Genomic DNA, 22,732 nt, shown 5'->3' on the forward strand with positions numbered 1-22,732 from the left:
TACTGATTGTTAATACAAATAATCTTACTTGTTATTGCAAGCTAACATAATATACGAGCCAAATTATTGCCAGATAAATTTTAGTGTGAAAACTCTCCATCAATGCAAGAAAAATTATTATAGTAGCCATGTTATGTCACAAAAATGATATTCCAACAAGGTTGGACTTAGACAATTATATACTCTTCGCATGCATAGATTTTGATATGGTTTCTCATTTATTATGTTTTCATCTTTATAAGTCCTTTAACTTTCAACATCATTAGTCTATTGTTACAATTAATTCAACTTAAATATTCAAAAGAAATTCCTAGATTGAATCATTAACTCTTAATACGAAAAAACACAATACATACACACACACACACACACACACACACACACATATATATATGTTCTATCAAGGATTATCCAAATTTAGAATCTCGTAGCCTGTCATAGATCTCGAACTCCCATGGTATATATGGACCTTTTTGAATAAGCCAATCGATTACTATTCATTTTAGTACTGTATACCATTGATCATGTAACCCAATTACTGTTAGTTATAGTGTGTTACTGTTTATTAACATAAATTTGTGATGTGAACCGGTAAATCGTAGTTTTTTTTTTTTTTTGGGAATCTAGGGTTTCAGCAATTTTTAGTTCAGAGAGAATTTTTTTTCTCACTTTCATCTTGTAATTTTCTCATAGTTTTAATGAAATTTCTCCATGTATTGTCTATAGTGTTTTTCGTTTTGGACTTTTTATGTAAATTCTGCTGTTATTTTATACGTGAGTTTCATATGATATATATGTGTGTGTGAAAAAAAAGATTAGATTGGCATATGGTGTCAAACTTTGAAATCTTGGAAGAAGTAGTTGTTTATTTGAACTAAACGATTGAAAATTTCAGGTCAAAAAGTTTGGCCTCTAAATTATCCGATTCTTGACCTAATTTTTATTTTATTTTATTTTTTCAAATGAACATATCATGTTAATTTATCGTAATTCTCAACGACTCCTGTACCACTCAGCTCTATTTAATTTCCCTTTGTTTTTCGTTCTTTTAGGTGTTTAAGTATTCAACTAATCATCAATGTCACATTCCACAGTTAAACGAACATGAGTTTAGTAAGTTTATAAACCTTGAATCTTTTCACTATGAGGTTTTGAGTAAAGGATAGTTATGAGCAGGGTAGCTTCAAATCAAGTCTAAATCAGTAATAACTTGAACTCGAATTCATAAATAATAACGTCAAAGAGATAGATTGTTGATAAACTCTCAAATTTAGCTTATTTATGTTCAAATTAGTTCTATTCGAATCTATCTTTATTTATAAAAAATTAAAAAATAAATATTTATTGATTAGACAGAAGATAGATGATGTCTACTTAATTGATCATCTAGATTCTATCTTTCTTTATTTTGAAAATATAAAAAAATCAAATCTATATGTTCACACAAAACCCTTTCCATTTTGATTTGAAAGAAATTTAATTTTGAAAGTCCATTACGTTTAGAATTACCAAAAATTTTATTTTTTTGAATCTATGCCTAAATCATGAGCTTTTTTAGCACGGCTTCTATTGTATATATTATTTCTATTGAGATTTGACTTAAAAACACTTTATATTATTATATGACAAATGACACGTTATTATCCAAAATCAAAATTTGTTAATGAATCAAAACTTAAAACAACATTAAAAAATGAAATTACTATTTTATCTAACTAGTTTATTTTTCATAATTATTATATGACCCCAAATTAACATAAATAAATATGCAAATTTTATAATAAATCGCTTTTTTTTCCTTGTACCTTCACCTCTTCACCTCTTCCTCTCTTCCTAGTTTCAAGTCGTTAACGATTTCACTCCTTTCCAATTCTTCCTTTATGTCTCTGCTCCATTTTATTTCAACCTCTTTATCTTCTTCCTCGATTAGAATATTTCCACAACTATCATTGATGTTAGCTTTTAGTCAATCGAGTAATCAATGACCCAATTGATTGAAGTTGTAGTCAACGACAACTCATATCTTTATGGAAGAGACTATTTGGAGGCTAATAACAATGAGGTTGTGGTAGTAGTGAATAAATGACACTAGCAACTAGGGTTTCCAAAAAAATTTTAGGACTAATTTCTGAGTTTTCAAACTTTTTTTGGGCTAAATGGCATGTTTAAAATATTTGGGTCTGATTCTAAAGGAGTGGAAACTCTAATGATAAAATGTTGGATTAATCTCCCTAGAGTTTATCAATTTGGAAGTCGAGCTCTGCTCCAAAGGGGAAAGACAAATAAATTATTATACAATACTCCCCTTTTTGCTAGGTAGTTCAACCATACGTCAAATGGAAGATTTGGGCAGTTATCTTTGCTATATATGTGTGCTTAAACAAATTTTTACTGGTTAAATTTGCTACTTGCAATTGGGTTATCATGATACAATGAAATTGACTTAATATGTAATTAATTAAAACAAATTAAACACTAATGATGATAGTAAATCCAAGTAAAGATCTACCAAAAGTTAATCATATAAGTAAAAAACAACATACAAGAGACATTAATTGGTCAATTTAATTTGGTGCATTCATAAAAGAAAGGTCAATTCATGGGGAAATAAATAAAAATATATTTAAAAAATGCAAAAATACAATAAAAAAGCAATCCATTCACAATCCCCTTATATTATCTTTGTTCACTATAAAATGGTGAAGTATTGTCATCAAGATTCTCTGTTGGTTACATTTGCAAGATCCTGCCTAGATCTTGACAATTGACATGATTAAAAAAAAAATTAAAAATGGAAAAATAAGTTATAATAATATGATGATAATGACTTCAAATAAAATGTTAATAAAGAGTTAAATATCTTTTACGTCTCTTCAATTCAAACACATCAACAATACCCTAAGATATAAGATTTCATCTATGATTGTATGTATCATCAATACGATATGATACGGATAAAAAATAATATGTTTTAATTATATCAAAATTTGATATAATACAATACGTATTGGTGTTAATCAGTAACCGATAAACCTTTTTTAAATTAGTGATGATGTAGTAGGGCTGTTTTTAAAAAAAATTTAAACTTTAAGGGTGTTTAATATTTTTACAATGATAACATGGCAATTGAAATTTTATTAGTTTATTTTTATTTTAATTAAAAAACGTATACTACAATACAATTAAGTATACAAAAAATTAGGGTTTTTATACATAATACAATAGGAAATTCAACTACCGTAATTTCATCAATATCTTCCCTCAAATTTTGTACAACCATCACTTGTCTTCCTTTAACTGTGAAATCTAATGATCAAAATTAAAGTGGTTTCACTCACCCCTTCAAAAAAAGGAAAATATCAAACTCCTCAAAAGTTTTACAAAAAAGAGTGTGTGTGTGTGTGTAAACTCTGAAAATCTTATATTTTTGTCAACTTGAAAAAATTGTGGCTTGATGACAAGTCATTTTTAAGGGGTATCTGAACACTTTTGCAAAACCTTAGGACATTTTAATAGTTCTTCATCTCTCAATGGGGTAAAATAAAAACCTCCAAAATTAACGTGGTTAGATAAGGTAAGTGATGATTTTATGAAAATTTAGAGGATGTAGAAAATGATTTCTCATAGTTCTAGGGTCTTGCATATTTCCTTAAAACATTAGGGGAGGTAATAGATAATAACCCAAAGCTAAAACCCATATGGCAAATAGTAAAAATAAAAAATGATTGCATAATTTAAAAAAAATTATGTATACCCAATTTTGAGTACCAATTGGGTGCTTAATTATTAAGTTATTATATAATTGAATGACGTTTAATTAATGATAGAATAACATTCAATCACATAAAAAAATATCATTTTAATACTCAATTGGGTATTTAAAATTATACGTTAATAGTGTTGTTCTATAATTAAGGCTATTTTTAAAATTGAAAGTTTGATTAGTGGAAGTGCCTAAAAAACCAATGTTTAGGAATAAATTTTATTGGAAGTTAACATCATTTCTTTGGGGGATAGTAAGTGCTTGCCTTGATACTTAAGCAAATCTTGTAGGTCCACTGTCCATTATGTACTAATTAAAAGTGATTATGTGCAAAGCAAAGGGCTTAATTATTTTATTATTTAATCCGACATTATGTTATAAATCTTAAACTTGATAAAGATTGGATAAGATTCTCCTGCATGTTTTTGTAGACTTACCTATTAACTCATTGTCGACAAGCTCTTTGTTTTTGCCATCACATAACACCAAATCCTTATTTGAAAATAACCCAATAAAATTCTTCAAAAACATTATCTTCTCATTGGTCAACCTTTTTTTTTCAATCTCTATTCACATAGAATTATTATAATAGAAAAAATAATTCGTACGTAACATTTTTCAAGGTTAAATGGTCATTGTCGTGGATCGTGTGGTACATATGTCGTGTCAAAATTGTATGAAAATGATTTATACGTGATATTTATGAGGGTAAAATGGTCAATGTAATGGATCGTCGTGGTGCACGTGCAATTCTAAGAATATTTGGTGAAGAAAAAAAATTAAAGGTGGGATATCTTTAATCATTTCTTAGGGGCCTTAATAATACTTTATGAATAAGACTTTAAAATTATGGTCTTGCTTTGGAGGTTACAAGGCATGGAAGGACTAAATTAACAATGGCATGATGAGTTTGACTTTGGAGAGATTTCTATTGCTTGGTGGACTCTTTCTTGTAGAAGAAATAGATTGTTTTATCTCTCTTTCTTTCATGTATTGTCTTTTGTCTTGGTCAAAAGTGTAATTTTATTGGGTAGAAAGACAAATGAGTTTGCATTTGAGGTGTACTCCAGCCAAGCTACAACTATAGCTTGGCTTATGTCAATTTAAGCTTAAACTAGAGTTTATGAAACTCAGATTGGCTATCACGTCAAGTTTGAGCTTATTGTTGGTTGGCTCAATAAGTTTTTAATTTACAATTTAACTAGAATAAAATATCAATAAACTTATAAAAATTTTAAATCTTTCATTTATACCTTTAAAATCTCACCCTTTAATTTTACTTAGAGAGTAATTGATAAATATTATAATTATGAAATTTTAATATAATTTTTTGAACCAAAATTAAGTTAATCGTGTCTGTCTCCAACTCGAGCTTAAGCTGAGAACTTTCTAACTCAACAAACTCAAGCTCATTGTTGGTCAGCTTAGTAAGCTCACAAACTTATGACTTGATTAGAGTAAAATATCAATAAACTTCTAAAAATTATAAATCTTGTATTTACACCTCTAAAATATTATTTATTGACATTAAATATGAGATAATTTATGAATATTTAAGTTATAAGATTTAAATATAATTTTTTTAACTGAACTCGAATCAACCATTTTTGTCTTTAACTTAAGCTTGAACTTAAAACTTCCTAACTCATGAAGTTCAAACTCGAGTTTGCCTTGATATGATCAAGTTTAACCTAAACTAAATGCTATTTGATTTAGCTCGGCTTAATTACAGCACTAGTTTGCATAAAATGAGATATATCAAAATCTAAGCTAGCACTCTTCATTGCACAAATCACTGAAAGATATATCACGTCATTCGTATGTCAGAAATGAAATTTTATAGATAAATATATGAATAATAAGATATGTACATCTTGAAAAATGTTAATATCATTAAAATGTGTAAAGGTGCTAGAACATGATACCTCTTCGGAGGTCTTTGTAGAACATGAGGGCCCTCATGAAGCTTTATGCCATGAAATTGGTAGGTACAAACAAACAAGAAAGCATGGCCTACAAATAAAAATCATGGCCTTGTCACAAGTAGGGAAGAAAAGAAAGAGTGCAGCATATGACTCTGAAAATTAAGATCAAAGTCATTGACTTCATCACCACCTCTGATTTTGTCCCCCAAAGGATCCCATGAGCCCATTATGAGATTTCACTTCATCAAGCCATGCACCAAACAAAACTAGAGCTAGGGCTTGCTCGGATCAAATCTATTGCTAGGCTTGAACGAATTGTTTTCGAGTTGGAACTCTAATTTAGCAATTTGGTTTGAGATTGACTTATTTTTTCATTTGGTGACTATTAATTCCGCTGATCACATTGTTTATCGTGCCAACGACTCTCCGGTGATACTATTTACCAACTCAAATTAGATCAAATTAAAGTTTGAAATAAATATTTGGGTTTTGATCCAAGTTCAAACTGGTCTCAGGCTTGGATTGGCTCTAATTGAATCCATCCGAAGGTGGAGTATATTTGATGTCCTTCACATGAAAGAAACAATAAGTCTCTCTCTAGTTTGGTCCACTTAGCCCATCTTCAGCAGGTTTCTAACTTTGACCAGTGCAATTTCCCCTTTTTTCATAGATGGCATGGGCTGAAAAAGATTCTTTCTCAGCAGCAACATTCACAGCTTATCTTGTAGCTGATATTGGATGCCAGCAATTGACTAATCTTTCCAGCAAAGCAAGAAAAATGTGCACATACTTACCAAAAAAAAAAAAAGAAACATGTACACAATTTAGAGCAATTCTTAAATCTCAAATTTGAACCAAAACACGTGTTAATGTAAAAGCAATATGTACCATCCCAAGCGTGAGAAATGGGAATTGGATCTCAAATCGAAAAATATGAACTTTTGGTGTAAAATTTATGTGACTTTAGACTTTCCAATTTCCACAGCTAACTTTTGAGGTATAATTCTCTCAGAGTTTACTATCACATCTTTCAGTAGCAATCATACAACATAGATGATGACGTTGACATTATAATGTTCAACTGACACTAACAGAGAGCTAACATACAACTAGTTTACGTGAGTGTCAAGGCTACAAAGCACGGTGATATATTATAATTCCAAATACAAGGTATGAAACTTAAATTTCACGTTCCCAAATGTAATCATGCAATGTGGGCATTGCACCATTCGTCCAAGACTAGCAAACATTTCATGACTAGCACATGCATCTGACTAGAACAAAACTCACCATGTGGAAAGCAGCCTAACCACGCATGAAATAAGCTTTTAAGCGTGCGCCCAGCAGGCGGCGCAGCAACTGCAGTGTGCGCCCATAATTTTCATATGAACATAAAGATGGTGCAAGCACATTACAACGTGAAGAACCTGGAAGGGTGCAACCTTTTGACATTCGGCCTGCTTTCACATGCGAAAAGAAAAGAAAAAATATACACGACATATATGCTAATTTCAAGCTGCCAAATGTGTTTGAATGTACTTATCATGTTAAAATAAACACAACATATGACTTCCAAATCGTTGAGATAGGGATGTGACTAATGCACTTGCACTTGCTTTAAGCTCGCTGGCTTTGAACGAGGAGCATCTTCTGAGATCATGAACAAAATCCAACAATTTATCATAAATTACCATATACCTCCAAAGGTATCTATAAAATCAATGGCATCCAAATAACATAGGAAAAATATTTTTAGCTTTGAAGCTTTCAAATTCAAGGTTCAAGAAACATTATCATCCTTCGATACTAGCCAATGCAATGAAGAAAAATTTTATCATATGGTAAAAAAAGGCAATATTGCCTCCTGGGAAGAATAAACTTTGCTTCTCATACTTGACATTAGCCGACATCAATTCAAATGTCTTTGTTTCAATAGAATCTACAACCCCAGCAAAGAATTTATATTCACAAAAGTTGCAAATTGCCACAGGGGAACCAAAATTTTTTTGTGGAACAAGTGTTTGTGCATCCGTCAAATCACAATGTGCCACAATAGCACGACATTACATCCCACAGAAGATTCTCTTGGGGAAAACAACCTGGCAAGGCAAAGAAGTGGTGAACTATCCATCTAAGTGAGATTAATGACCTTTGACATTTTACTTGACATGCTGGTTCTAGTTTTCCATTCCTCGGTCATGATCTTCTTTCAGCTTTTCTGTTTCTTCCGGTTGAGAGCAGCAGCCTCTTCATGCAGTCTTTACAGTTAAAAAAAAAAAAGAAAAACATAAGGATAATTGTAAAATATTCTTGAGCATATATAAAATCATCAAATTATATAAAAAAAATATAAAGTCACCAAATCATACAAAAATAAAGCAAAATAAAATAAAATAACCAGCTCACAACAAGAAATTACTGCTTCTTTCTAGTCAGATGATGCCCACAGGTGGTTTGACCCACAAGAAACTATCACATAATCTTGTTGACTTATACACATAAAATTGGATTCAAAGTGTACCTTAAATAAGGATTTAGGGCCTTATGGGTTCCCAAAATGAAGAACATCAACTTTCTATTAAAATATTTCTTTTATACTGTCAAATTAAGCAATTTAGGTCATGACTTATTTTATAAATCATGATTTTACCTTATTTGGAATCAAATTTATTATAAAATTATAATTAAAAATTCAATATTATTTTACATCTTTTTTTCATGATTTGTTTTAACAGTTTTTGTAGTAGACTTATTAAATTTTGAATATATATAACTTTTATATTAGCAAGTTAAAATTATTATTTATCATTTTGATTATTTTATTTTAATAAGTAGTTAGTATATGGCGTTAGGTTTAATTTTATATATATATAGTGGGTCAAATGGGGTAACCCAAGTTTTTCCACTAAAAACATACCCAACTCAAGTGCCATCCATTTTTACAAATGGGAAATGGGGTGGACTTGGGTTTTCATAAAGGAGATCAGCATGGACATAGAGTTCTTAGTATCCAACCCAACTTGCCCTATTGACATCCCTACCAATGAGCCATATGATGAGCAAAAAATGCTTAAAATTTAAGAATTCAATGGAAAATAACAAAGGGACTGTGTTCAAGATTTTAAAATTTTGAAAAAAATATATAAAAAGTCTAACTATCCAACAATAATCAAACCACAAACAAAAGAAAAGTACTAATCAAGTGAGCCTTGCAGCTTCAATGTACCTTTTTGGTGGTCTCCTTCTTGAATCGATGTTAATACATGAAGCTAGCTCTTCAATGCTCATAATATCAGAGTGATTTAATTTCAATAAATTGCAACCATCGATATATGATGAAGGCTCAGCTGAGCCTGGAATAAGTGACAAATTCTTAAACTTCCGCTTAGAATATTCCATCAAAATGAGCCCTACGTGAAATTTGAAAAAAGAGATTAACAATCAGAGATATTGCAAACTGATAGTCAAACTCAACCATCCAAGAAATTAGAGAAGTTTTCGGCAACAGAACTAATAGCAGCTATGTGATTTCTGAATCATAAACTTGATCAAATTAACTGGTGTTCAGATATATGAACTATCAACAAATTCACAATTGAGTTCTTCATTCAGTCAAAAGTATAATTATACTTTGGTTTTATATAAAGAGACTCGTGGGAGTACAGGATGAGCCAGACTTAGAGCTAGGATCTAATAGAGAAGGATAGTGAGGCTGTAGAACACCAACGTCTACATACTGTAGGTGATAGGGCAAAATAACCTTTCAACAGAGCGAAAATGAATTTTCACATTCGATGCAATTTATTGCTTAGAATGGCTATTTGTACTATGGTTCAGCTAGTAATTTTTTTTTATGGTTCCATAAGAGAAGTATAAAAACTAGAAATATGAGGACAATAGACTCTTTCTAATGCTTTACCAAAATGGTCACAAGCTTCTTTGGAACAAGTCTGGAAAGTAACAAGCACCTCTAAAACTGCTTTAGTCCTCAGGAGGTTTGGAAATCCTTCTCAGGGAATTGCTAGATTACTCCTATAGAAATATCAAGGCAGCTCTAAAAACTTCAAAAAAAAGGACTAAAAAAAGGTGAAGGGGTATATTCAAGATTTTCTGCATAAACTCTTCATCCACTAAACGCCACTTGACCATAAGAAGGCATATAAAGCCTGCAAAATGACCTAAACCGTCCTTATATACACAATAGGGAACCCAGAGAAATCAGTTTTCACTCACCTATACTTCTCTAAGAGAGAGCTTACTCCCCAAATACATTGTATTCTTCTTTTATTGTGATGAAGAAGAACAAGATATATCAACTAGAATTTACTTAAAATGTATTTAAACACCATTCCCATGGTTGCATTCCACATTATGTTTTTATTGAAAGTTGGTCCACCTGTTTCCTCTCCTCTTGACATCTAGTGGATTATGCCAAAGACAGTGATATAACAACTGGCATGTTGGAGAAGTGAGGTTTTACAGAAAGGAGAATACATACATTACAGATCTTTCTTTTATTTTGAACGTGGGTCAAGCCCCCTCTACTATTATTGAGTGAGTCATACATCTGAAGTTCAAGCACTAAAAATGATCATAAGAGAAACAAGATGACTAGTAATTTGGAGTTTTCCTATCAACGCAGTCAACATGTATCTTTTCTACACAATGATATGTGGAACAAATAATGGACACCAAAAACACATTAAAAAAAAATTCAAATCACATATAATAAATGCATAACTTGTGAAAAAATAATAATACACTATTAATTAGCACAACCAGTAAACCCTAAAAAGCAACAGTAGCATAAAATCAGTGCATAACTTATAAAAAGTAATTACTCAATTAATTTGCAGAACCATAAAACCCTAAAAAGCAAAAAAAAAAAAAAAAAAAAAAAGCAACATACGAGAAGGGTAAACTTACCGAGAGCCCGAAGCATCTTCAAATCAAATTTCTCAGCCAATTCTTCATGGCCAATTATTTTCGCCCGTTGCAAAACCAACAGTTTCAAGCTAATTAACATATCCTGTCAAAACACGTTAACAAGTTTCACGAAACTTACGCAAGTTTGCAGAAGAATCAGAAAATAACCAGATAGAAATTACAATAATATTCCAGTATGGGGCTCTAAACGAAACATTCACCATCTTATATAAATCATATGACCATTAAAGGCGTAAGGAAGACCCTTTTGAATATTTAAAAAAATAAAAGAAGAAACTGAAAGTTATTTAAGAACTTACAAGCTCAGATTCAGAGAGGGAACAAAGCCAAGAGACATCTTCGATCCTATTCTTACTCAAAACTTCCTTTATCTCGTTCAAGTCCATTCCTCTTCTGTGCCTTGGCTGCGCGCGCTCTGGCGTTTGAGTTACAAATTTAGGTTACGGTGTTTACTCTCAGAAAACCCCTCTAATAGATACTGTAGTTAATACATCCTAAACTTTTAAAATTTTAAAGACCCCCCTCCCAAGGGTTCTTTTGTAATTTTATAAGGAAACTTTATACAAATAATTTTCTGCATAGAATTTTCAAATTTATAGGGGTTTTCTCAGTTACCAAAAATATTTATTTATTTATTTATTAAAGGCCAAAGGACTATTTCCCACCTAAAGTATCCTCTAATGTCAAGTTTCTACTCTTTAACTTTGAAAATCTCATTTACCCACTTAATTCCTTAAAATTTTATTTCTTTTTCCCCCTAAACCCTTAAAATTAACAATTTTTCCCATAATCCAAGTTTTAAAAAATAACATTTTCCCCATAGGGTTTGGTTTTCAAAATTCGACACCATCTCTGATGCTTTTCCAATGACATCTCTTTTATCTTTCACTAATAGTTGCTCCCTCACCATCTTCCCCTTCAGTCCAAGGTCTTAATCCTAGCAGGAGACTCCCCTACGAAGATGATAAATCTCATCTTCATTGAAACTTGTCTTTGTCTTCCCCAACGAATACGAGACTCTCATCTTCATCAAGGAAAATGAAGTCAACTTCGTCTTCTTGACGAAGCTGAGTTATTTCCAATGTCAATCGACACCGTCCAAACTTTCAAATGAGAGAAGTTTGGTTGTCCGAGGGAAATGAGGCATCGGGAGATATTCGTCACTATAACGACATCAAATTTTACGTTAAAGATCTAGAAAACTAAACCTTAAGAGGGAACTATTATTTTTTAAAATTTAGATTAGAGAAAAACTTTTAGTTTTTAAAGTTTAAAAAAGAAAAAAGAGATTAAATTTTAGTTTATTTTTAATATTACTGATAAAATAATGATTTTATCTTTAAAACTATTAATTTTAACTACTCATATTAAAACTATTAATTTTAACTACTCATGAGTAAGTATTTAAAATTTTTAAAATTAATTGATAAAAACTTGATATAAGAGGATACTATGGGTAGAAAATAGTTCTTTGGCCTTTGTTAAATAAAGATAACTATATCGAATCCCCATAAAAGAATGTCATAAGTAACAACTTAAATTTAAATCCAATACTATTGCTAATAAGATTTCCATTTTTTCTTGTTGTAATCTAGAAATCCTGTAACTAATACCAGTTGTCTCAATGTCAATATAGTAATGTTTTAAGTCACAGTTTTCATATCCAAACTAGATGTTTAGCTAGTAAAGAGGCCAAATCCGAGCATCGATTAATAAATAATCAGACTAATAAACTATTTAAATAAATATTAAAAATAATATTTAAAATTATTTTAAGTATTTAATTATTAAATATAAAATGTGGATTACATTTACATAAAAAAAAAATTGATCTAAAGCCCCAATCGAGCTTTAAACACTGTTAAAATAAAGTAGGTCTTAATTATCGATCAAACTAATTAATTCTGTTTCTAAGCTCTTATAATTCAAGGAAGGATAAAAAGATCGGAGAACAAGACAAAAAAAAAATTACCATATTTAATTATTTATCTTTACAAACTAATATGTTTTAACGTGACTAGATAATTTTAAATTAGAGATGATATAAACAATTTGATCACTTAGAAATGATTTGAAAGTAAGAAAACTCTTGGTTCACAGAGATTATATTGTTTTATTAAAGATTGATGGATTCCAGAGAGCTCAACTCTGCATATGAAAAATGAATTAAAGATTAAGAAATATTATACGTATTCGTTTTTGAATATACAAATGAGTATATATATGATGTGTCATCATCATGTGATTAGGTGTTATTTTATCTTTAATTCAAAATCACTTAATTATCTGATAACACATATCAAATATGCACATATCTTTGTATTTTAATTGAGTACGTATAGTTTTATTGTTAAAACATATTGAAGCTAAACAACAAACTGTTGTCCTCAAGAAAAGCAAAAACATGTAAAACACTTTCAAAACAAGCTTCTATTTGCTAGTGATCTATATATGGGGCTGTTTGTAACAGATTTTTGTATCAATAATTTTCTTTGAATCAACTGTTCTCTGAATGCTTGAACTCTTGCATCTACTCTTGCAGAAAACCCAATTTGAGTCATTTTTTTAGCATTGTGTTGTTCCCTTAACCACATTTGGTTTTCGGTCACATCTTTCCGGTAATATTTCATTTCTTGTATGATGTGATCATCCATAGGAAAAAACACTCGTTGAATGGTGATGTGCAGGAAGTAAGGCAGTAGCGAAAGGATCACTACAAGCAGTGTGACCGTCCAATATAGAGGTGCAGGTCCAATGGCCTCCACGAGGAGCTGAAATGCACGGTGGGAGTGGTCGAGTGGGAGTGTGCCATAGACGAAGAGGAAAACGTACCACAACAAGATGCTACCCCAGATTAAAAGATGTTGAATCCAGGTGAAGTGAGCGATGACAAGGGCAATTTGGCAGTTGACAGTCCAGATTATGCAGGTATATGTGATTGCACCAAGATGTGCAACATCAGCAACCTGCCCATTGTCCTGGAATGCAGTGGGGGAAAGAATGTATATATTGAATAGGAAGATCACCAGAGAAGCAAACGCGCCATTCAATATCCAGCCAATGATCCGGCTCCAGCTGAAGCATAAATTCTTTTGGCCTTGTCGGTAAAGGGCTGCAAACTGTTGCATTGTAGAATGATATAAAATTGCAGTAAGAAGATAGAGTTATCATGATCTTGCGAATTGTGTCCAGAAAATTGGAGTGTGTGTGCGTGCAGATCATCAAATTTAGTTACCTGGAGGCATACATCGGAGGAAGCATCCTGCTCAAAAACTCCTAATGATATAACTGGTAAGGATGTTAGCATTACATTGAACATTACCATATACCAATCATCATATAAGTTCTCGCCACGGAAACTTGTGTATAATTCATAGTAGAATAAGGTGAGGCCAAATGCAATATTCTTGTACACAAAATAGAGAACCTACATCGAGAGGCAAGTGATCAAATTGTGAAGTCAAGTTCCAAGATTGTTCTTATGCATATCAGGTATGTAAAAATTTACCATCTTGGAGATTCTCTTGTAACACCAATGTCCATGAACTATAAGTAGTCTTTCTAAAAATCGGAACTGTGGTAATGAGAAGTCGCTAGCCATGACTGCCTGCAAGTAATATTCCACAAAAGCTATAACACCAGCATTCTTAGGTCAAGAAAGCTATCAAATGAAAGCTAAAAGTGGTCTTCTATGTATTGGTTGAGGCTCAAATTTTGCTGCAGAAGTACCCAAAGGGCTTAGCCCTTTGGCACCTTTTGTGCAAAGAGTTGAAGCATTTTTCATGAATTTTGTTTTCCTTTTCAGCTTAAAGGAAATCAAAAAGGACTTTCAAAGACGAAGTTAGAAGCCAATTACTATGAGGTTACCTGCATTCCCTCCATGCCACTGATCCCAACTCCAATATCAGCTTCTTGAATCATGCCAACATCATTTGCTCCATCTCCTATTGCCAAAGTTGTTTTGCCAGTATATTCCTTCACCAATCGCGTGATCTGAAAGTATTGATTTGGTGTGACTAAATCATACTTGAAAAATGATAAAAGAGTTTTATACTTGAAAGCCAACCAGACGAAATCATCTTGTTCTTCCAAAGAAGTGATTACCAGAGCTTTCTGTTTAGGGGACACACGGCAGCATATGACAGAAACACAATTAACAGCCAACTGAAAGAACTGGTCCTTCACATCACTTCTCAAAGCAATTTCAAGAGCTTTTCCTTCTATCACCAAGGCAAAAGGTGCATTTTTATTGCTTTCTTCACACATCAGCTGGTAAGAGCTTCCAATTTTTTCTAAAACTTCTGCTTTCATATCCTGAAAAAAAAAAGGAGAAAAAGTCAATTGTTTAGCCAAAATGAAACAAAAACATCCTAAAAAGGCTTAAGTTATCATAGCTTCTTAAAGTTGGTTTTCACCTGCAACTGCTTGTTAGACTCCACTTCTTTGCTCATACTTATGTCAAATTGTTTCATATCCTGCTGAAGCAAGCTGCACGCGAATCTGCCAAATCCAAAAAAAATATATAAGAGAAACTGATACAGGTTTTCAGTTAAAGATCATAGTCTATCCTAACTTTCTCCCATTTGATTATCTCAATAGAACTATAAGCATAAACTTCAAAGACTTATAAGCCTCACCCAATATTTATCGCAGTTTCCCTCTTGTCACCAGTGAGCAGCCATATTTTCAACCCAGCTTGAGCAAGCTTATCAATGCACTCTGGAACCTGATACATATTTCAAGGAAGCCCCATCAAATGTAGGAAACATATCCTTCTGATTATGAAATTGATTAGAATGTGAATTTATATGTTGGTTTATCAGCCTATGAACTAAATGTGAGGATACATGAATTCACACAGAGAGAAGAGAGAGATATATCTATACAAACCCCTTTCTGTAACTTGTCTTCAACAGCAGCTACTCCTAGCAAAATTAGATCCTTTTCAATCATTTCTGATGCTTTTTCTAGTAACTCCTCTCTTTCAGGACCTATTGTAGTTTTAGCCTTTGTGATTATCAAGTTCCAATTTTGGTACTCTCCCACCTCAAGTTTTCGATAGGCGAAAGCTAGAGTTCGTAAACCATCTTCTGCATAACTCGAAAGGTGAGAAGTTGTTTCCTGCTGGTATGATCTGCCATGTTCTCCAAGCCTGCTAAAGATAATGCTGTAAAACGATTGGAAGGTAAACAAAAATGAGATTAGGAAATCAGAAAGAGCACAAGCTTGACAACTAGGAATATGGTTTGGATGACATACCTATCAGCTCCTTTGCAAAGGAGAAAGATCTGTCCATCTTCATCACTTACTATTACTGACATCCTTTTCCGAGAACTACTGAACTCTAACAGATTCAAAAGCTTGTATTCCTGTAATGTCCATGATATTGTCAAACAGAACAAGCGGCTCTAATTAAAGAAGAAACAAATACCCAAAAGGAAGAAAAAGCCATTGGATGATTTACCTCTCTATTTCCTTTCCGGATGAAGGATCAACCTCCATAAGAACCATTGTGGATTGAGCTCTACGACAAAATTGGAACCCAAACTCTTGTGAAGCAATCAAGAAAGCAACTTCTTCTGGAGATTCTGCTTCATATTTTAGCTTATCAGTATGATCATCTTCCACAGGTATGCCTGTGTGACATAGAGCCATGACTCTGAAGAACATTGTCATATCATTTGCATTTGACTTGTGAATCCAGTTCTTGTTCAGTAACCTGTCATCCCTGAAGTTGAAACCCTTGATACATTTGTCTTTTGTCATACTAGAAATCCTGGAGTTTTCAGGAATTTGAATATTTATGTCTTCATGGCCCCCTTGAGCAGCCATTTCAGCATTAACATCAGCCACTGAGAACTCAAACATCTCATAGCTTTGGCTTGTTGTATCAGAATCATCGACACTAAATTGATAAGCCTCCACATCAGCATTCATTCTTCTTGATGCTGCAAGATCAACTTCATTTATGTCACCGCCATAAGAAATTCCTGCAATTGAACATTTCCTGAATTCCATCTGGTTGCATGTCAAGGTCCCCGTTTTATCTGATAAAATCATTTCTACCTGGCCTAGTTCTTCATTCAAATTCGAAGTTCGAGCTTTGACAGACTGACATGTCACATCATCATACATTTCTACGTCCTTGTTAATAATCATAGCTTGTAAGACTTTAACAACTTCTATGGAAACATACAGAGAAATGGGGATCAAGTAGCCATACAATATAAGGGCCCTCACAAACTGCAGGATTGCTGACACTACAGGATTTGATGGATTGAAATCTTTGTCATCATTTTGCAGGCTAAGATACCACCATTTAACCATATCATATTTCAAAACAAGAGCAGAACCAATAGAGCTAATTAATGAAATTAGTACTAATATTGAGAAAAGAAGGTAGATAATATGATCCATCTTTCTTTCAATTCTACTACGCTTAGATGGTGATCTTGTAGAGTTCCTTACTGCTTTTGTATCATGTCCACTAAAAATTACTACTCCATAAATGTAATCTGTGTTTCGAAGTTTCGAATCTCTCAGAAGAAGTTGAACAGGACACAGAGGAAATGATTTATTTTCAAACTCTAGATTCCCCACAAAGGTGTAAAGATTTGGATTCGGGTCCTCACAACGAGTACTGGCTTTGAATCTGCTGAATTCCTTGTCCTCATTCACACCAAGTGTGGCTTCTAAGCATCTCTTAATCTTCAAATTTGTTTCTCCATCAAGGTTCATGGTCTCCACATAACAAACACCATCCTCATAGCTTGAGGATAGAAGAAGAAGATCACTTGGAAAATATTCATCCTTACTAACTCTAACAACATCTCCTACACAAAGCTCTTTCCATAATTTATCCACAAATATCCCATTTCCTACATGAGTCTTTACACTTCTGTTATTCACACTCAAATCCTGCAACAAATGATCCAATACCAGGTTTAACAAACAAAAATAATAATAATAATAAACAAAATAAACAGGGGAAATGCTTCATATTTACCTGAAGGAACCTTTGCCAATCCTCCACAGCCTCTTTGAGCATGCTAATTCCAACAACAAACACCAAGGGGGCAATCAAACTTGAGGGGGAATAAGGAGCCAAATTAACAACAGACAAGCATGCTGCCAGAAGAAAATAAAGATTGGCAACTCTGCGGAACTGCTCAAAAAGTGCTATGGGAAGAAAAGTTACGACATTATACTTAGTTGTAGACACATTATTTTTGATGTACTTGAAGGGTTTGGCCTTGTGCTGTTGAGGTTCATTGCAGAAAACTACCCTGGAAAATCCAGGCTGACCAATAAGCTCCTGCAAATCGCCTGTGCTTGCTCGAAAACAGGCAAACGAATACAATTTGCTCCATCTTAGCTTCCCCTTTGTTCTTCCAGAAGACTCCACCATTTCAACTGATTTTCCAAAATGTTAGATGAAAGAAACTGTGATTCCAGTGATATTTGGCATCGCAAGTTCAAGTCATCACCTGGGATCCTGCATTAATCACTCAGAATGAACTGCAGTCCACATAATGCCTGCATTTTCAAGCAAAGGAAGTCAATTCAGTTTGCTGCAAGAACCAAAATTTTTTGCAGATTCAAACAGCATGGCTTGGCTCCTGCATCATTAATGATCCATCGTGGCATTTTGCCTCTAGATTCGAGAATTCGAAATCATTTTTTAAGGACTGAAAATAAAATAAATATTCATACAAGTCAACAAACCCACCATGCTCTTTAAACTAAGTTATTACTTTCACTATTCCAGTATCAATCCATGCAGGGTCCCTTTACTTTTGTTAAAAGAAATTTTTATTGGAAACTTTTTAATTATTTTATTAAAGACAATGTACTAAGAAATTTATTTCTTTTTACAATACCTTAGATCATTCATTCCTGTTTTCTTAATTATTTTATATTTAAAAAATTAATTAACAAATTTCACACACGAGGAATAAAAGAGGATTATCGTAATATATTTGTGATAATTTACTAAGTTTTACAATAATATTATTTATGGATAAATGTTTTTATTTTATATTTATTTATTTTGTTAACAAGACCCCTGATAAAAATTTCTGGGTCAGTATCCCATGGAACCCTCCATGGAATCCATCGAGAATCAGCTTTCTTTGAAAACAATGAAAATGCAATCAATATGGACAAAAAAGGACAAAACTTGACTGTGCGTTAGAAAAAAAAAATTAAAACAGTTTTCATTGAATCTTGCCGGCAAGGCTCTTCGAAGTACAGATTGTACAACTGTGATTGCAAAAGACAAAACCGGTTGGACATTGAATATCTTCTTGTTTTCGTAAGGTTCACAGAGAATGGCCAATTTGGATAATGTATTGAAGGAGCCAATGGTGGGTTGACTTTCTGCCGGCTCTGCAGTTTGCCCATGAGCTTTTCTTTGAGGTTTCCGCATTGCAGGGAAAAAAAAAAAAAAGACCTTGGAATCATCAACATAAGTTTATCCAGACGCTGTCAAATTGCCAGCCTTGTGCTGTCCTGCCATACAAAACATTTCTATCGAAAATTCTGGGATGAAGACCTGAGATATCGATATGAACTATACAAATTTGCAGAACTTTGAAAGTTTCAAATGAATTATTGAGCGAGGACGAACGAAAAGTAATTGATAAAAGTACTCTGTCTTTCGCTGCAATACAATGTCAGGATTGTAGAACAAATATAACCGAACATATTATCCATCAGCAAATCATTGCCGAAAAAATTTATACACTGGGAAACCAGCTGAAAATGACACTAGTGTAATATGGTTATTCATGTACATCATTTTAACAAACAATACTAACACTACTTTGCTTGGAAGAATTTCCACCAATAAAGGATAATTGATGCATTCTATTTAAAATTTTATCCCCACCTCCAATTTCTGAAATCAGTATGCTGGTGAAGTTTTAGTCACGGACAATTCGATCTGATGTTGCGGGAAGGTGCACTGTCCAGAGATTGCCATAACCTGGTTCTGTGGTGGCACTATCACCAGACTCAGAGCAGACAGTCTTAGGCCCATCATAACGAGTAACAAAACTCTCGTTGAATACCAATGACGTCGAGTCTCTGACCAACCATGAACTAGAGAGCTTGAGGTATCCGTTGTAGAGTGCCAGTGAAATGGCAGGATTTCTTCTGCTGCTCCTGCAATGAATCAATAAGTACATTTTATCACAATAAAATCATAGTTCGTAATGCAGAAAAATAATAAAGCTACAAACCTTTCACTCCAATTTAGAACTTTAGACCACCATAGAAAAGCCTCTAAAAAATCTTTTTCCAACTTCCTTGAATCAATCAAAACCAAGCTTAAGTCTGGCATACAAGAATTTGTTGCATAAGGTGTCTCAGATACCCAAGGCTTTGATGCTGATCTCTGGATAGCGTCAAGTATATCAGAATTAACATAGGTATCTAAGCTTTTGGAGCAGTCCTCAGCAGCTGCAATAGCATAATAACTCAAGTCAACTCCAGTTAGTTCTTCAACATTCCCCTGAAACAAAACTAAAATGTAATCAGTGTACAAAGTCTAACATGAACTCAATGTACTGGCATTGGAAAAAAAAAATAATAAACAAGAAAAAACAACATAAATAAGAATATAGAGAGACAGAAAATTTCGAAGGCTGATCAGCTAAGTGTCAAACAATAACTTTGACTATTACAAAGCACATAATCTAAAGGACAAAGAGGACTAACCTTCACAATTACATTTGGTGAGATGTATATGAATTTACTCAAGAAGCGGTGAACACTAGGTATAACGAAAGGTACTATATCTTCATACTTAGATATAGGATGTTTCATGCCAGACATGGCAGTTCGAATCACTTCTTTCACTTCCTCCTGCCTATAGTTTCACAATATTAGAATAAGAGATGGACTTTGCTAGTGAACATATTAGAAGAAGCAACGGCTTACCCATGAATTTCAAGGTTTGAATGTGGGAACAACACCTTCAACTTATAAAAGGACACCTTGTCTTCATTCCCTTTTGGGATGAAGAAGTGAAAGTGTAGCAGATGCGGATATCTGAACATCAAACAAGAAAGAAAGAAGTAAAAAGGGTAGAAAACTAACCTCTGAAAACATTCAGCAATTGTAATAAGATTGGCCTAATCACAGCCAAATGACTCAAAACTAAACACAACCAACTATAACTATAAATATATTCATCATCAAATTTGCCATGGCGCGCCGAATTTTAGCACACAGTGCAAGTATGAGCCAGAACTAGATCGTGCACAAGATCACCGTTCTATCTGAACAAGATCATGTACTCTGTCTTTCACTACAGACTTAATCCAAGATAAACCACAACAAAATAGCCTTTGCCACTAGAGCTGTCTAATAAATTTTGCAATTAAATGATTCCCAATAAATCGGTTTGCTCTGGAATGACACGAACTTCCATATCCATTGAATTAAGTCACAAAATATTTGTTAACGCTAAAACATATGTGTTTATATGGCAAGTTTATTACAAAGGTTTGGTGCAATGAAGAGCAGCATCGAGTGATGGACCAAATTCTGATGAATGCATGCTAAACACATAAGTTTTTCCACAAGTACCATCACTACTGCAGTCTAATAGGATACGATACACAGAATGTTTTCAATCATGCTCTAGCCTGTCAACTGCTCAACAATCGTTTATTCGAAGGGAAATTGATATACTAAACTTTTAAGACATTCATTATAACTTTTAATCTCTCTGAAATCTGAACTTCCATAAATTTATCAAACACTTAGCATGCAGAACCAGTCAAGTTTGCAAGGCAAAAACATACAGGAAGCACATTTATTAGCCATAAGAGTAGTCATTCATAAGCTTAACATCCAAATAAATTTGATCAAACCTTGAGCCTGACAGAGTTGAGTTTGCAAGAACTGCAAGCACTCGAAGGTCCAAACACTCCATCCATGACACAATGTGCACAATTCCAGGCTCTTCCCCGTTGACACCAGACTCCCTATCACTAAAATTCCTCAAATTATTGCCCTAAAAACACAAGACATTTCAGCAAAATGCAAAAAATTAACCTATTAACGTTACAGCAAAATAACATTTCTCTACATCACCGTATGTAGCCCAAAAAAATAGTTCAAGAGGGGCAATTTTATACTAAAAAATAAATCATAAAATCCAAAAATAAATAAATAAATTAGTAATTTAAATGAACTAGAGAGTCTATGGAAACAAAGAAGCAAACACTCACACTTAAACCAATATAAACCGTAATCCTGATTCACCCAAAACAGGGTTACATCCGACCCAAAACATGGGTATATCCAACAAAATCAATATTATATCATACGACTGGACAGTGTGCGTTGCACCTTGTATAAGTGGTTGTCAATTCTAACAGTAATATCTTATAATGTTCTATTAAGCACAATCAATGTAGCTTTAGATGCATATATAAAATATGTCAATTTAACAAATTATATAGATGAATCACATATGTTGACACATTCGAATTGAAAAAAATTTTAATATTACTGAGAGTGTATGACATTACTATATTTCTTTTAAAAAGCTTTTACGAGAAAATGAAAACTTAAATAATGAGAATTTTTTTGGTATTTTAAATAATTTTTTTGAAGAACTTATTCTATTTTCTCTAATATTTTTCATAAAATTTTAGAATTAAGGAGGGGCAATTGCCCCACCTTGCCCCCTCGTCCCTCCATCTCCCATAAACGTTGCCCCAGATCTTAAAGAAAATGGAGAAGAAATTTACGGAATCAATGGAGCTGAAGGGAACCCAGTTTCTGTAAGGATCCGAGGGGTCTCGAAAATGGGTTGCGGGGAGAAACTGAAGGAGGCCGAGGAAGACGATGAACACCAAGGCGAACAACTGAAAGAGGGGCCTGGGAGTCGGAGCCTGATCAATGAGAGGATGTCGGTGCCCGGAATCATCCGGGTTCGGGTTGTCTGAAGGCTGAAGTGGCCTTCTTTGAGTTGCAGAAGACCAGTATGGAACGTACAAGGAAGAAGAAGACATTGACTTTTTTCAGAATCTTACTGTTTATGTGTGGGTGTATGGTCTTTGTATTACCGAATTTTATTTAT

General features: G+C 33.2%; 3 protein-coding genes across 7 annotated transcripts; all 3 read right to left on the reverse strand.

Moving 5' to 3' along the window:
• Positions 1-7,383: 7,383 nt before the first annotated feature.
• On the reverse strand, positions 7,384-11,092 carry LOC123218326. Its single transcript, XM_044639745.1, has 4 exons — positions 10,935-11,092; positions 10,615-10,717; positions 8,915-9,098; positions 7,384-7,946 (listed from the first exon to the last, which is right to left on the reverse strand). Exons 1-4 carry the CDS (start codon positions 11,019-11,021, stop codon positions 7,898-7,900), a joined length of 423 nt encoding a protein of 140 aa, XP_044495680.1. The 5' UTR covers positions 11,022-11,092; the 3' UTR covers positions 7,384-7,897.
• A 1,960-nt stretch (positions 11,093-13,052) lies between these two features.
• Positions 13,053-19,063, reverse strand: LOC123219716 (probable phospholipid-transporting ATPase 5). Its single transcript, XM_044641704.1, has 13 exons — positions 18,866-19,063; positions 18,699-18,765; positions 17,642-18,048; positions 16,100-17,553; positions 15,895-16,005; positions 15,526-15,802; positions 15,273-15,361; positions 15,051-15,135; positions 14,740-14,949; positions 14,563-14,628; positions 14,144-14,242; positions 13,871-14,062; positions 13,053-13,754 (listed from the first exon to the last, which is right to left on the reverse strand). Exons 1-13 carry the CDS (start codon positions 19,061-19,063, stop codon positions 13,053-13,055), a joined length of 3,957 nt encoding a protein of 1,318 aa, XP_044497639.1.
• Positions 18,839-22,693, reverse strand: LOC123218282. Of its 5 annotated transcripts, XM_044639629.1 has the most exons (7): positions 22,401-22,693; positions 21,516-21,658; positions 20,578-20,688; positions 20,356-20,506; positions 19,878-20,149; positions 19,526-19,800; positions 18,839-19,146 (listed from the first exon to the last, which is right to left on the reverse strand). In XM_044639629.1, exons 1-6 carry the CDS (start codon positions 22,662-22,664, stop codon positions 19,560-19,562), a joined length of 1,182 nt encoding a protein of 393 aa, XP_044495564.1. In that variant the 5' UTR covers positions 22,665-22,693; the 3' UTR covers positions 18,839-19,146; positions 19,526-19,559. The 5 variants fall into 5 exon arrangements, with proteins under 5 accessions (XP_044495564.1, XP_044495567.1, XP_044495566.1 ...); XM_044639632.1 differs by lacking the exon at positions 18,839-19,146 and having other exon boundaries at positions 19,251-19,800; positions 21,516-21,635; XM_044639631.1 differs by lacking the exon at positions 18,839-19,146 and having other exon boundaries at positions 19,251-19,791.
• Between the last annotated feature and the right edge of the window lie 39 nt (positions 22,694-22,732).

This window comes from Mangifera indica, chromosome 6, assembly GCF_011075055.1.
Source record: "Mangifera indica cultivar Alphonso chromosome 6, CATAS_Mindica_2.1, whole genome shotgun sequence".
In the NCBI taxonomy this organism is placed as follows: domain Eukaryota; kingdom Viridiplantae; phylum Streptophyta; class Magnoliopsida; order Sapindales; family Anacardiaceae; genus Mangifera; species Mangifera indica.